At 46.4% G+C, this 14,997-nt stretch overlaps 1 protein-coding gene across 2 annotated transcripts; it reads right to left on the reverse strand.

The window, feature by feature from the left end:
- Nucleotides 1-994: 994 nt before the first annotated feature.
- LOC123426763 (E3 ubiquitin-protein ligase At1g12760-like) lies at nt 995-5,181 on the reverse strand. Of its 2 annotated transcripts, none has more exons than XM_045110654.1 (7): nt 5,056-5,181; nt 4,845-4,982; nt 4,714-4,770; nt 2,508-3,279; nt 2,015-2,140; nt 1,658-1,934; nt 995-1,413 (listed from the first exon to the last, which is right to left on the reverse strand). In XM_045110654.1, the coding sequence occupies exons 4-7, from the start codon at nt 3,137-3,139 to the stop codon at nt 1,186-1,188; spliced, it is 1,263 nt and encodes a 420-aa protein (XP_044966589.1). In that variant the 5' UTR covers nt 3,140-3,279; nt 4,714-4,770; nt 4,845-4,982; nt 5,056-5,181; the 3' UTR covers nt 995-1,185. The 2 variants fall into 2 exon arrangements, with proteins under 2 accessions (XP_044966589.1, XP_044966582.1); XM_045110647.1 differs by having other exon boundaries at nt 4,714-4,776.
- Between the last annotated feature and the right edge of the window lie 9,816 nt (nt 5,182-14,997).

Raw genomic sequence — 14,997 nt, forward strand, 5'->3', positions numbered from 1 at the left:
CAAATATGCTATATTTGAACAATTCTCTTCACTCACCATCTGAACCAAGCTCGTACTACCTCTGTCACAGTTTAGAAGACACATACGTGTATCTAGGTCGTCAATTTAACTTATATAAAATCTATTGTTTAATATAAAAATTATATTATTAGAAAATAGAACATCTAAAGTTTTTAATAATATATTTTTTTGTAATATATGTTTATCATTAAGTTGGTCAAATTAACGATCTAGGTACACGTGACAGACTTATAAAATGAGATGGAGGTAGTACAATATTCATCAATGATTGTTTTAAGACAAAATGCACCCTTTTCGTCAGCAGACATAAGTATAAGCAAGTCATCCGCAAATAGAATGGGAGCTATACTTTTCTCTAGAAAGATGGCCACCTTTCCTGGTTTGGTCTGAGTACTGCATGATGTGGGAACGGCAGGGGTTATTTTGTGCTTAGCACCATCAAGGAGAACAACAGCAGAAGTAATAGTACAGGGAATGCTCGGCCATCTTCTCTTGATGCTGTTTCCGCCAGCACTTTCAATCCACTATGGCCATCGATCATGTTACCATCTCGTTCCAGAAATCATGAAAACTCGCTCCGTTCCTAAATATAAGTCTTTTAAGAGGTTTTATTAGAGGACAACATACGGATGTATATAGACATACTTTAAAGTATAGATTCATTCAGTTTGCTCCGTATGTAGCCCCTAGTAAAATCTCTAAAAAGACTTATATTTAGGAACGGAGGGAGTAAGTAGCAAAACATAAATAGTACAGTAAAGTAATCTGCAATACGTAGCAAAACATAAATAGTACAGTAAAATAATCTGCAAGAGTCAAAATTAGCAAGCTTCTTCTGTCTATTGGGCTCTGATCAGCATCTAGTATTTAGACAACAGAAAAATAAATGGCTATTAACCATCTCTAGACAACCTGCTAAAATCGGGAGGATTACCAACACTAACCAACAAAGGTAACCACCAAAAGCTCGCGGTTCATGTCCAATAACCTGAATTACCATCTTCAGAACAGATTTTGACAATGAAGCAGTAATCAGACAGCGAAGAACTGGTTCGATAATATAAGGGCCCGTACATTTTGTCAACTACTTCACTTTATAATTTACAAATTGCACTGTGGAAGCCACATCAGGGACATTTTGCACCCTCAATGCATAATGCAGAGTTACAGCTGCGATTCGATGTCATTTCCTACCCTGTTGTCACTGTGGCGACGCCCAAAGCCAATGGCTGGAGCAGTTGTAGGGCCACTGTCTATTTCAGCTTTGCAGAGGGGGCACAGCGCGTTTATCTTGAGCCATTTGTCTACGCATTCTTTGTGGAAGAAGTGGGTGCAAGGAAGCTCTCGGAGATCATCATTGTTCGAGTATCTTGCTAGGCAGATACAGCAAACCTGCATATCAAAGCACACACCTCAGGTTTTAAATCAAGAGTAATTACGTAATAAAGTTGTGAAATACTCCCTCCGTTCACTATTAGAAGATGTTCTATCTTTTTTTCTAAATTGGATGTATGTAGACATGTTTTAGTGTGTTTGATCACTCATTTCAGTGCGTATATAGTTCATATTGAAATATCCAAAACATCTTATAATAGTGAACGGGGGGAGTAGATAGAAGCGTGGGAGAAAAACTCACAGCATCTTCAGCAGAAACAATCCGCTCCTTGTTTGTTCCAGCAGCAACAACTCCGCCGCCGACTTCAATCCCCTCGCCGTTACGGGACTTCTTCGTTTTGAACTTGTATGTTCTCAAGGCATTGATTGCTTCTGCACTAGCACCTTTGTTTTGGTTTAGATCTTCACGAAAGCTCATTAGGGAGATTATGCAGGGCAGGCAGCAACATATCAATGCGCACAGAATGAAAGGCATAGCATAGCCGATGCAGCTAAATGTGAGGAAGGCTATGCACAACCTGAAAAAGAAAAGATTTACACTTACGAAACATATAAATGAGTTGCAGAGATACTGCAGCACGGGAAGCTAGCAGCTCACCTATATAAGTTGGGAGCGTCATGGGCAGAGGAATGTCCACCAAATACCCACACATTCCCCACAACAAACCACACGGCGAAGAAACAGTCAAGGGCCATCCTGAAGTGATCGGCATAAACTTGGGCCCTATAAGAAAGAGTCCGAGTGCAACTCAGCTTAATACTTAAAACATAGCAACTCAGAGGCTGCACTCTAAAGAAAGCTAGCCAAAGAAGTGCTGAGAATACTAATGCCCTCCACACAGGACTATAGCTTTACTTCAACAAAACGTTGCCAGAATAATAGTCATGTATATTTTTGTGATCAGATTGTGTTCACATTGACCCATTTATGTTATCCTACTGTGCAGTCATAATAGCACAGAAAGGTGACAAATAGAGGTTTAACGCAATTTCTCCACATGTCTTACAGAGAGAGACAGTAGATGAATTAGACTACAAACGTATAAATCTAAAAGGGGCAGAAGTAACCATAAAGCTGAAGACAATGTTACCTGGGATTTCGGGTAAGCATGTTATTTTGCGAGACTCCATTTGTTTCAGTTACAAAACCAGCTTCAGACATGCCAGGGGCCGAACTTGTTGTGTGAGAATTGGACTCAGGTATGCTGTTCGGAGGGAAGTTCTGACTTGCTGGTTCCTGTCCAGTTGTTGGGCGGTTGCGATGGAGATAGCGCCAGTAGAGAAGAGGAAGAGTAGCAACACAACCTACGGTATAACCAATGACCCACTCAAACAATGGAGAATGTGGATGTTCCTTCCTTGACAATGACAGAACACAAATGGCCGCTATAATCTGGCTAACTGTTACAACAAGCTCAATGGAGATCCAGCAACTAGAATTCAACGGACTTTGCTGTCGACGAGCACGATTAGCATCTCTTCTTGCTAGAGGAGCACTTTGAGAGTTAGATGCAGTAGTTGTCTCCGAAAAACTTTCTGATATACGAGGCAATCGATCCAAGCCATCATTATCCTCCCGACGAGCGGTTGACGAAGAAGCAACATCATCCCTTGGGCTGTCAATTGCAATCTCACGATGAGCAGTATTTTCCATGTGGTCTATCAGTAAAGGGTGATTGTCTGTTTCACTGTCTGCTTCTGATTCAACAGGATGAGCAGCCATCAACTGAACGCTGCATATGAAACTAGCTCGTTGTGTTTGCCAGAAATACAGCTGCTTTGACTTGAGACAGATGACGATCTCCAAGGCCAGGCAATTTGAATTGTTTTTAAACCTATGACAGCAGGACAGCTTCACTACACCTGAAAGAAGATGAACAACAGAAAACAGATGCCAATTAGCTATTTAACTAGCTCTCTTCAAGCAAGAAGCGGTATACATAGTTGACTAACACTAATAACAAACTGCATATATTTGCTGTGATCAATTGAACTGATCCACAACAGGGAGCTCAATCTGCATTTATTTACTGTCTCCGGTTATGTTATTACTTGTCAGATAAGCAGGAATGAATAAACAGTATAGTACAAAAGATGTTTCTCTGAAACATTTTCAGAGGCCTATATCCCATCCTACAAGCTTCTGATGGGAATTCAACCTATCTGCATAATTTGACATGGGAACCTGCAAGTCCGTGTATAGATGTGAGCCCTAGCATCACAGTTACAGTGCATGTTCTGCTCAGAAACAGAGAAAGGATTACATCATCATTTGTAGAATGTCCTTGGTGGTTTGCTCACCAATACATATATACAGGTTGAAACTTGTAACAAATGGAGGCTAAGTTTGAAACCTCGTATGGATGAACAACATTCTCTAGCAACTTAAAACGGAATGCTTATAATATAATAATAGTAGCAACTACACCCTATGTCCCCAAATATAAGACGTTTTGGCAGTTCGATCTAAACTACCAAAACGTCTTATTTAATCATTTGAGCAGAGTATACAATCATTTTACACATAAAAATACTTACGACTAAAGAACATCATGTGTTCAAGGTAATCAGACGGGGAAATGTAAAGAGGTCTTCAGCGAAGACATGTAAAGATTTTCATGACAGCATATACTACCAAAGCGGGAACTACATGCACCGGGCTGCCCTTTATACTACCAATATCAGGCCGATCAGTATCTCCCGAGTTGATTTAGAGAGCAAATCAAATATAATAATTCATTTAAATGATGAACAAAGCAGAGGAACAAAATACTGGCGAGTCTAGTCTATCACCAGCATGAGCATTATCTACGGGCGAGTCTAGTCTATCACCAGCATGAGCATTATCTACGGGCGAGTCTAGTCTATCACCAGCATGAGCATTATCGACATCTCACTGAAAATAGACGAAGAGCCCCAAACTGAGTTCGTCTTGTACAAGAAACTTGTAAATCATGACAACAGACCTCCAAACTAACCAAAAACTTTTTCCAGATTTAGGTATATTCGAGGCTGTGGCATCTTCAGACGCTCTATTCATCTAATTATATTATCCAGAGAGTCCAGACACCAATTATAAGCTCTTTGAAGTTGGATGCTCAGTGTAGCAAAAAAGTACTCTAGTTAATAGCTATATATTCTTCTTCCATACAGCCTTAATCAAACACTAGACAGATTTTCACCAGTTTCCCTCACATTTCTCCATCAATAATTGAGAGACTGAAAAACAAGGACCAAGTCCGCCACATACAAAAGAAAGATCAAGCAGAACCAAGCAGAACCAGAAACACCACATACCTCGAGAAAATCCACGCCCGAGGAACAGCAGCAGCAGCCAGCAGCTCCTCCAATCGCCTGAAACTGACAGATTCAAGAATCCATGAGTTAAGAGGGCGGAAGAAAGCAGCGGACTAACGCCAGACGCGTACCTGGACCACTTAAAATCGAATCAAATGCCTGGCTCCCAAGCGACCATCCACCGAGGGTTCCACTTCCACCAAAGAAATCCCAAGAAAAACCGCCGGACGGCAAGATTGGGCCTTAGGGGAAGGAACAGGTGCCAAACCCTTGGACCAAAGCAAACTCCATTAGCTAGACGGAAGCACCCAGCTAGCGGGGAAGGAGAAGACGGGAATATACCAAATGGCCGAGTCCAAAACTCCGAGTCGAATTCGTCCTCCTCAGTCTACTCCTCCTCCTCTCCTCTCTTTCCCCGTTCTCCAAGTTGAGTGACGACGTATGTTTCCAAGGGAAAAACAATTATATTTCGCCGTGGTGATTTCGTTTTGTTTTTAATAAGATTATTTGGAGGAATCTTTTGGCCGCTCGAGGTGGGGGAAGGAGAAGGGCGAGCTGTATCGATCGCGGCCGTTGGGTTGGCCGGATGCGCGTCCCGGATCGCACGGCGAGGTGGAGAGCGGCGTGAGAACCGCACGTGGCCGCTCCACGGGAAATGAAATGGGATCGGTGTTTGGCGCAAGAGAGCCGGGATGGCAGGCAGCGGACTGAGATCCAGTGCCTTGACAAAGCAAGGCACCGGTGAACGGTGCCTTGACCCTCATTTCTGTTCGTTGGATCAAGAATCGATGGTCGGATGAATATCAAGTGCTCTTCTACACCTGAACGATAAATTCAAAAAAAATTGCAAAAGTGTTTTAAAAAATCTGAATTTTTTTACGGTAAACTTTGATAAAATGTCCAAGAGCTCGTAAAATTTCAGTATGAAATCACGTGGAAGTTGTGACAAAAAAACAAAGCTGGTGTTCGAAAATGCTTTCGAAAGTAGCATTTTTAGGGTTTTGATTTTGTTTTTTTACCACGACTTCCACAAATGTGATTTCATGAGGAAAATTTTCGAGTACTTAGAAAATTTGTCAAAGTTTGCCAAGAAAAAAAATCAAATTTTTTTGAATATTTTTACTTTTTTTTTAAATTTACTATTCGGGTGTAGAAAAGCACTTGATGTTCATCCGACCATCAATTCTCGATTCAACGGACAGAAATGAAGGGCAAGGCACCACACTGTTCATCGGTGCTGGATCTCAGTCCACACGCAACCGCTAGTTGGTCCGTGACTTCATCAACGACAGAGTGCATAATAATGTCTGTTATGTGCAGGATTAGGTTGATCTTTCTTGTTCTTTAATGGAGTACGAAGCTTCTCCCTCGAAAAAAAGCTCCTTCAGTGAGGCCAACTCCGTCTGATTTTGTTTAAAATCAAAAGTGATTCGAGTACTTGCATCTGTCATTACATGTTGACTTTTATACTATCTAGAGAGACATGATGCTTTGGATAGGCGTCCGTTTAAGAAGGGATGCGTCCATGAGAAAGGGGAGATTCCTTCTAATTACATGATTAATTAATCTTAACACTCTTTCTAATCTACGTTTGATCATGAGGAGTCGGGATACAATAAAGCATCATATATAGTCACTTGTGTACCACTAGGAAGGGTGAATATGGCACGTCCAGTATCAACAATCACTGTATCGCGTCCAGCGATAGTGAGAATATCTTCATTCATCTTTTTCAGAGTTTGAAAATATTTCATCTCCCTCACTATGGAGTTTGTGGTACCACTGTCCACAAGGCATAATTCCTCTTTCATCGGATTGTTGCCGTAGAAAACTATATAAAACAAAAGAAGTTTCAATAAAAAACCTTATATTAATACATAGAATACAATTTTATTATATCAAATGTGCTGATGCAATATAATATGATCCAAAGACAACAACAAACTTACGTTCTTATTACAATCATCACAAATGAACACAATCAAGTAGATCACTAAGGAGATCGAGGGACTAGTCAAAGTCGTCAAACATGTTGTTTGAAGTGTATTCAATCAACATGGCCTCCGTTTCAGCAGGGTCCTCAACGGGATAAGGAATCATGGCGTTGCTCGGTCCAGTAGAAACTTCGTGCGAATTGCCAACTCCATTTGCGCTATGTGGATGAAGGTTGAAGTTGGCTTCAAGCCTTTTCCCTTGAGGTGCTTTCCGTCCCAGAGATTGCTGGTACAGCATAACCAGATGATTGGGCATTGAGCACTTTTCAGTATAATGCGTGTAGCATACACACTTATTGCAAAGCTTAGATTTATCAAACTTGGGCTTTGAAGTGCCTTTTTACTTGCCCAAGTTTCTGAATTTTTTGTTCCCATTGCGCTTTCTCTTGTGCTCAAAATTGGACTGTTTACCCTGAAAGGTACCATTAAACTCATGTCTATTCGCGACATTCATATGAACTTCAGGTAAAGGTTGTGCCCCAATTGGGCGTTGAGAGCCATTCTTAGCGAGTAGCTCATCATGCTTTTCAGTCTGAAGTAACATGTGAATAAGCTCGGAATAGACACTGTAATTACGAGCATGGTATTGCTGTTGGAGGATCATGTCTGAAGGGAGCATGGTAGACAAAGTTTTTTCTATTTTCTCCCCCTCGGTAGGTTCCTTCTCACAAAAGCGCAGTTTGGAACATATCTTATGAACATCATGATTGTACTCACCAATGGACTTAAAATCCTGAAGGCGGAGATGAGTCCAATCATGGAGTGCTCCTCGCAGGACTGTTGCCTTGTGCTGTTCTTACCTCGTTTTGAGGGCCAGAAACAGAGTACTAGGAGAATCCTCCTGTAAATACTCAGACTTGAGATCTGGATGAATATGGTGCCTTATGATGAATAAGGCAGAATAATTCTGCTGTTTTGTCAGTGCCGTGGCTCCAGCCAGGAGAGGAGTCTCCGGGGGCTGGATTGCACATGCTATCCCACGAGACGCAAGGCTGATCTTGATGTCCATAGCTCATGTAGGGTAGTTTTGGCCATTGAGGGCAAGCTCCTCAAACTCTTTGGCAGATATCTTTGCCTACATGGGGAACCAGAGATAATTAATTTACGGGTGGTAAAATAAAAACCATCATGGTTGTGTAATAAGAATGCAAAAAAATAATAGTCAAGTGAAACTTGAAAAATTCTCAACCTCAATTGTGTGAACATAACACATTGAAGATCACTTAGATCTCACAGTAATGGGATACAATGCCATTACCTTGTGTATGCTATAATTGAGATACACGGAATACACTTTGAAGGTAATCGTTTGTCGAGATTGAAAAAATATAGACCTCACAATAAGAGAGGATAGTCTGCAAATGAGCAGTAGATCCTAACTCATTACCTTGTGATTCCAATAAATAAGGGAGAGAATATTCAAAAATTTGCAAGTTTGACACGCGAGGGAAGCGGATCTCAATCGCAAAAACATGTTCGTGAGAATTTTACATGTGGTAAACACATAGAACATGCTTTCTTCCCTGGTGAAATCCGGTACTTTATTTATATTATCAAGCCATTGCATAATATAAACATACTAATAATTACACAAGTCCTAATCTAGAACAAATTTAGAGCTAGACTAAATGTAAATCATCAAACTAATTAGTAAACAAAGTCTAATATTGCACACATACAATAATTAATGCTACTATTTTTTAAGAAAGGAAAAAAAACTCGTGTCTAGTAGCCATTCGGCCCACAGCAAGGGGCAGCCTAAAGGCCAACCGCGCCTGAGCCTAGGCGTGCATGGCCTTTGGCCGACCCATGGTAGCTGAGCAGAGGGGCAACTAGGCGCTGGGCCTCGGCCACAACGAGTGAGGGGTGTGGAGCGCTGGGCCTCGGCCACCACGAGTGAGGGGTGGGGAGCGCTGGGTCTCCCTCCTCGTATAATACGAGCGAGAGGTGGGGAGCGGTTGTGGATAAGGCATCTGTCTCGCACCACCCACGCTCCCCTCGACCTCCTCGCCTCTCGTTCTCCACCTCGCTAGAAAGTTGTAGAAGACCCAGCCGACGACGGGCGGAGTGAGGGCCGCTGCCTCCCCTCACTACTCCGATGGTCACCAGCATCCCACGGGGGGGGGGGGGGCTTCCTCGTCAGAAGAAGAAGCGACCACGACGGGATCGAGGCGCACACCGCGCAATAGAGCGGGGCGGGGGGCCAAGGCCCGATGGATCCCATGAGCCGGCGTGGCGGTCGATGGCGGCGATGGCACGCTCGAAGAGGCGGGGGGCGAGGCCCCTGGATGCGGCCATATCCTGCTGAGGCGGGGCGGTCATGTCGACGCCCTCCATCCCGACTCTGAGGCGCACGATGCCGAAGGCACCGATTGGTGCAGAGGTGAAGGCGAGGGCCTCCCCGGCATTCACCTTGGAGTGCATGGGCATCGGGGCATAGCCAGACGGGCCGCAACTCGGGCCAGCAGTTGCGGCTTCAGGCATTGGCGTCCATGGCGGGAGCCATGCCTAGGGCGGCGGAGATCCAGGGGGCGGCGTAGGGCCGCGTTCATTGGTGTGGTGGCCGCATCCAGGGGCCTCGGGAGCGGCATGGAGGCCGCATCCAGTGGCGTGGGGAGTGGCATGAGTGGCGGCTGAAACGGTGAATGGCTTGCATCCGACGCCGGAATTGACGGTGGCCTCCAACCCCATGGCGACAAAGGGCAACGAGGCGGTAACGGTGATCGTCCTCACAGATTAGGAGGAGGAAAAAGGAGGTGAGGGGCTGATGATCCACAAGTATAGGGGATCAATCGTAGTCCTTTCGATAAGTAAGAGTGTCGAACCCAACGAGGAGCAGAAGGTTGTGATAAACGATTTTCAGCAAGGTAATAACTGCAAGCGCTAAAAGTAGCGGTAACAAGTGATGGTGTAGTGAGGTGAAACGTAGCAGGTGAAAAGTAACAAGTAGTAGCAACGGTGCAGCAAAGTGGCCCAATCCCTTTTGTAGCAAGGGACAAGCCTGAACAAAGTCTTATAGGAGGAAAAACGCTCCCGAGGACACACGGGAATTTCTGTCATGCTAGTTTTCATCATGTTCATATGATTCGCGTTCGTTACTTTGATAGTTTGACATGTGGGTGGGTCGGCGCTTGGGTACTACCCTTACTTGAACAAGGATCCCACTTATGATTAACCCCTCTCACAAGCATCCGCAACTACGAAAGAAGAATTAAGACAAAGTCTAACCATAGCATTAAACTAGTGGATCCAAATCAGCCCCTTACGAACAACGCATAGACTGGGGTTTAAGCTTCTGTCACTCTAGCAACCCATCATCTACTTAATACTCCCCAATGCCTTCCTCTAGGCCCAAATAATGGTGAAGTGTTATGTAGTCGACGTTCACATAACACCACCAGAGGAAAAACAACATACAACATATCAAATTACCGAACGAATACCAAATTCACATGACTACTATTAGCATGACTTATCCCATGTCCTCAGGAACAAAAGTAACTACTCACAAAGAATAATCATATTCATGACCAGAGAGGTAATGAGTAGCATCAAGGATCTGAACATAAAATCTTCCACCAAGTAATCCAACTAGCATCAACTACAAAGAGTAATCAACACTACTAGCAACCTTACAAGTACCAATCGGAGTCGCGAGATGGAGATTGGTTACAAGTGATGAACTAGGGTTTGGAGATGAGATGGTGCTGATGAAGATGTTGATGGAGACGAGTCCCCTCCAATGAGAGGAGTATTGGTGATGACAATGGCGACGATTTCCCCCTCCGAGAGGGAAGTTTCCCCGGCAGGATCGTCCTGTCGGAGCTCTAGATTGGTTCTGCTCAAGTTCCGCCTCGTGGCGGCGACGCCTCCTCGAAAAAGCTCCGCCCTGATTTTTTTTCCGGACGAAACCCTTCATATAGCAGAAGAGGGGGGCCAGTGGGCCACCAGGGTGCCCACAAGCCCTGTAGCCGTGGCCAGGGGGGCAGGCCGCGGCTACCAGGCTTGTGGGCCCCTGGCAGCTCCCCTTTGGCACTTCTTTCGCCTAGTACTTTTTATATATTCCCAAAAAATTCCACGTTGATTTTCAGGGCATTTGGAGTTGCGCAGAATAGAGGACTCAAACTTGCTCCTTTTCTAGTCCAGAATTCCAGCTGTCGGTATTCTCCCTCTTCAATAAACCTTGCAAAATAAGAGAGAAAAGGCATAAGTATGGTACCACAAAGTATAATAACAGTCCATAAAGCGATAAATATCAACATGAAAGCACGATGCAAAATGGACGTATCAACTCCCCCAAGCTTAAACCTTGCTTGTCCTCAAGCGAAAACCAAGATCCATAAACATGTCCACATGTTTAGGGATGAAGGTTTCAATAAAACATAATACAGACATGTCAGTTGGACACAGAGAAAGATAGAGGCTTATAATTTTGCCTCCCAACCATTTACCTCAAGGGTAAAGACAACAATAATAAAGCATAAGTACTCATCTCCAAGTTGATATATGAATATAGATTTTTCCCTAGCATATGACGTTCACCAAGATGAAGACAGAATAGGGAATTGGTGTTGATCACCATGACTTTCACAAGGACAAAAGTAAAGGTACAAGATAGGCCCTTCGCAGAGGGAAGCAGAGGTTGTCATGCGCTTTTAAGGTTTGGATATACGACCTCTTAGTGTAAAGGAACGTCACTTTATATTGCCCCCTGTGATGAAGAACTTTATTTTGCAGTCTGTCGCTTTTATGTCTTCCTCATCACAGGTTCGTACAAAGCTTATTTTCCACACACTAATAAATCATACATACTTTAGATAGCAACTTTTTATTGCTTGCACCAATGACAACTTACTTGAAGGATCTTACGCAATGCATAGGTAGGTATGGTGGACTCTCATGGCAAGACTGGTTTGAAGGTTTATGGATGCACAAGTAGTATCTCTACTTGGTGCGGGAGTTTTGGCTAATATGAGGTGGAAGCAATCGTCACATGCTAAGGGATCTCTAGACATATAACGTTGTTTGGAACCAAGCAAACACAATTCATTATGTTGTCTTCCTTGTCCAACATCTACTTCTAAGCATGTAATAGTTTGGTGAGTGCTCACAATTATAGAAAGTGTCTAAGATGAAGGTACACCTGGCATGTCAGCGGGCTTCCATGCGAAGATGTCCCAGTTCTCACGGAGGAATTGGATGAGCTCGACTTCCTATTTAGGATCGAGGGTGGTGGAGATGTTCGTCGGGGCAGCGGTGTCGTCCGTCGGGTGGATGCTGACCTTCTTCGTCTCTCCCGCCGACTGGAATGCGGACTCTGAAGCTGGCTTCTTCGAACGCATCAAGTCAGCGGGGTCGAATGTTTTCTTGTACTCGTCAAGCTCGAGGACAGCCATCTGCTGATCGGCGATCCTCGATCCCTGCTGCAGACACTCCTCGGCCCGCTGCCGATTGCCGGTGATAGTGATCACACCTTTTGGGCCTGGCATCTTCAGCTTCAGGTACACGTAACATGGACGGGCCATGAAACGCGCATACGCCGGGCGGCCCAGAATTGCATGGTACGCACTCTGGAAGTCCACCACCTCGAACGTCAGCTTTTCCTTGCGGAAGTTCTTGTCGGAGCCGAAGATGACGTCCAACGCAATCTGGCCGAGTGACTTGGCCTTTCGTCCAGGGAAGACTCCATGGAACTGCATGCTACTCTCGCTAAGTTTGGACATCGGAATGCCCATCCCCTTGAGAGTGTCAGCGTACATGATGTTCAAGCCACTACCGCCGTCCATGATGACTTTGCGCAGTCGGACTCCTTCCACCACTGGGTCGACGACCAGAGCCTGCCTCCTTGGGGTGGGTACGTGTGCTAGATGATCCGACTGGTCAAAGGTGATTGCAGTCTGAGACCATTTGAGGAACGTGGGGTTGGTCGGCGTGGCCATGTTCACCTCCTTGTTCACCAGCTTCAGTCGACTCTTGCTCTCAACGTCAGCAAAAATCATCAGTGTTGCATGGACTTGGGGGAACGGATCCTCCTTGTCCTCCTCATCCTCTTCATTGTCCTTTTCACTCGGCTGCCCTTCGCCAAACCCCTGGATCAGGAGGCGACATTGCCGAGTTGTATGCTTCGGAAATATGGCGTTGCCCTCTTCATCCATCTTCGTGTGAATTGGACATGGCTGGTCCACGATGTGGGTTCCGAACTGTTTCTTCTTGGGGGTGAACTGAGCCTTCCCCTTGCCCTTGAACTTGGCATTGGTAACGGCTGCGGCCTCCGCCTGCGGAGTGGACGGAGCTTTCTGCTTCTGCTTCCGAGTGCTGTTCCCATCTCCATCGGCGACTGCTTTGTGCTTACCACTACGAATGCGGTCCTCTTCTTCGCCATTTGCATAGCGTGCCGCTATCTCCATCATCTTACTCATGGAGATGTCGCCTGTTCGACCAAACTTCAGTTGCAGATCTCTGTACCGCACGCCTGCCTTGAAGGCGCAGACTCCTTGGTGCTCTGTGACGTTCTCCACCGTGTGGTAGAGGGTCGTCCAACGCTGAATGAAATCACGCAGGGGCTCATTCTGCTTCTGGACACAGTGCTGGAGCTCCACGAGACCAGCAGGGCGTTTGCACGTCCCTTCGAAGGTCCTGATGAAGACTCGGGCCAGATCTGCCCAGCTGTAGATGCTTGAGGGAGCCAACTGGTTCAGCCACGCTCGTGCCGAGCCGTCGAGCATCAGAGGGAGGTGTTTCATGGCGACGTGGTCGTCCGCTCCTCCGATCTGGACTACCACTCGGTAGTCGTCCATCCACGTTTTTGGCTTGGATTCTCTTGTAAACTTGCTGATCCCCGTCGCCAATCGGAAGTTGGGAGGGATGTAAGCCGAACGGATGACTCGACTGAAACACTTGGGACCAGAGACGATGGTCCTGCTTCCACTCAGACGGTCCATATCATGGCCATCGCGGTGGGCCCGGCCCGTGTCGACCCTCCTCTGGGCGATATGCCCCCTCGCGTCGGGCCTTGGATCATAAGTGTCACCGACTGAACGCCGATTATCATGATGTCAGGGCCCGTAGGGCCCACCCCGCGGAGGGGTGCATGAACGGCGATGATCTTTGGGATTCATGGAACGGCTGCCTCCCCTGTGTCGCTGATGAGAACCGGGGCTGTGAACTGACCCATGCGTGTTCGCGTGAACAGAACTATTGTGGATCCTGTTGTGCGACTGGGAGACCGCCGAATTTTGCTGCTGCGTCGTGTGCAGCAGGGCACAGATTTGCTCGATCCCTCTTCCAGCCTCTGAATCAGTCGGCTGGAGGGAATCGGCTATCTTGGCGGCGGCAGCCAGGTTTAGGACGGGTGTGCGGAACACCTCCACGTTGCTCCGCCGAGTGTGCCGACTGGCAGAATGGCGGGGATGGCAGCAAGCGCCGGATGTTTCGCCGACCTCGTGCTCGTTCCGACCGGTCTGGAGGGGACTTTCATGGGAGTTGGCCATGTGCACTTCGGCTGCAGGCCCGCGACCCAAGTACTCGGAAGGAAACTCAGTCAGAACTGAGTCCGAGCGTTGGGACGGCGGCGCCACTACAACTGACTCTAGGACCGCCACTTGTGAGGACGCGTGCTGGCGTGCCTGGGCGTGTTGCACCCAACGCTGTAGCCGCGGACGGCAGGACCGCTTATAGCAGCGTGCGACGGCGGCGTAGGTTGACATCGGAGCCGACTGCTGGAGAAGAAGGATACCGCGGGCACCGGCACGGAAGTGCGTAGCCCCGCGACTGTGGAGCGCCTCGACGTCGAGAGGGGCGTCCCGAAGCCATGCCGAATCGTCGACGATGAAGGAGAGAGCGCCGAAGAGGATCTCGTGACCCATGCTCAAATCTCCACCAGATGACATGATGAAAAGATGTAGTCGCAAACTCGCCGGAAGTCGCTTAGACGCCTGCCCCATGGTGGGCGCCAACTGTCGTGGGTATAAGTCTGACAGTAGATGTGTAGGGTACGAAAGGATGGGCAGAGCCTTAGCTACGGCGAGGTTGTATGAGTTCAGGCCGCTCTACGGTGGAGGTAAAAGCCCTACGTCTCAGTGCTCTTGGGAGCTTGTTGTCGAGTGGAATATGGATTACAGTGAATTGCTAACCCCTGCGCCCGTGGGGAAGGGCGGCTTATATAGAGTGCGCTACCCTTCATAATGGTTCGGTGCACAGGGGTGGATTAGTGGTGAATAACTGCATATGTTACAGGTAACGTATGTCTTAAATGCTAATAAAGGTACATGGAAACGTATGACCGTTGCCC

Source organism: Hordeum vulgare, chromosome 1H, assembly GCF_904849725.1.
Source record: "Hordeum vulgare subsp. vulgare chromosome 1H, MorexV3_pseudomolecules_assembly, whole genome shotgun sequence".
Lineage (NCBI taxonomy): Eukaryota > Viridiplantae > Streptophyta > Magnoliopsida > Poales > Poaceae > Hordeum > Hordeum vulgare.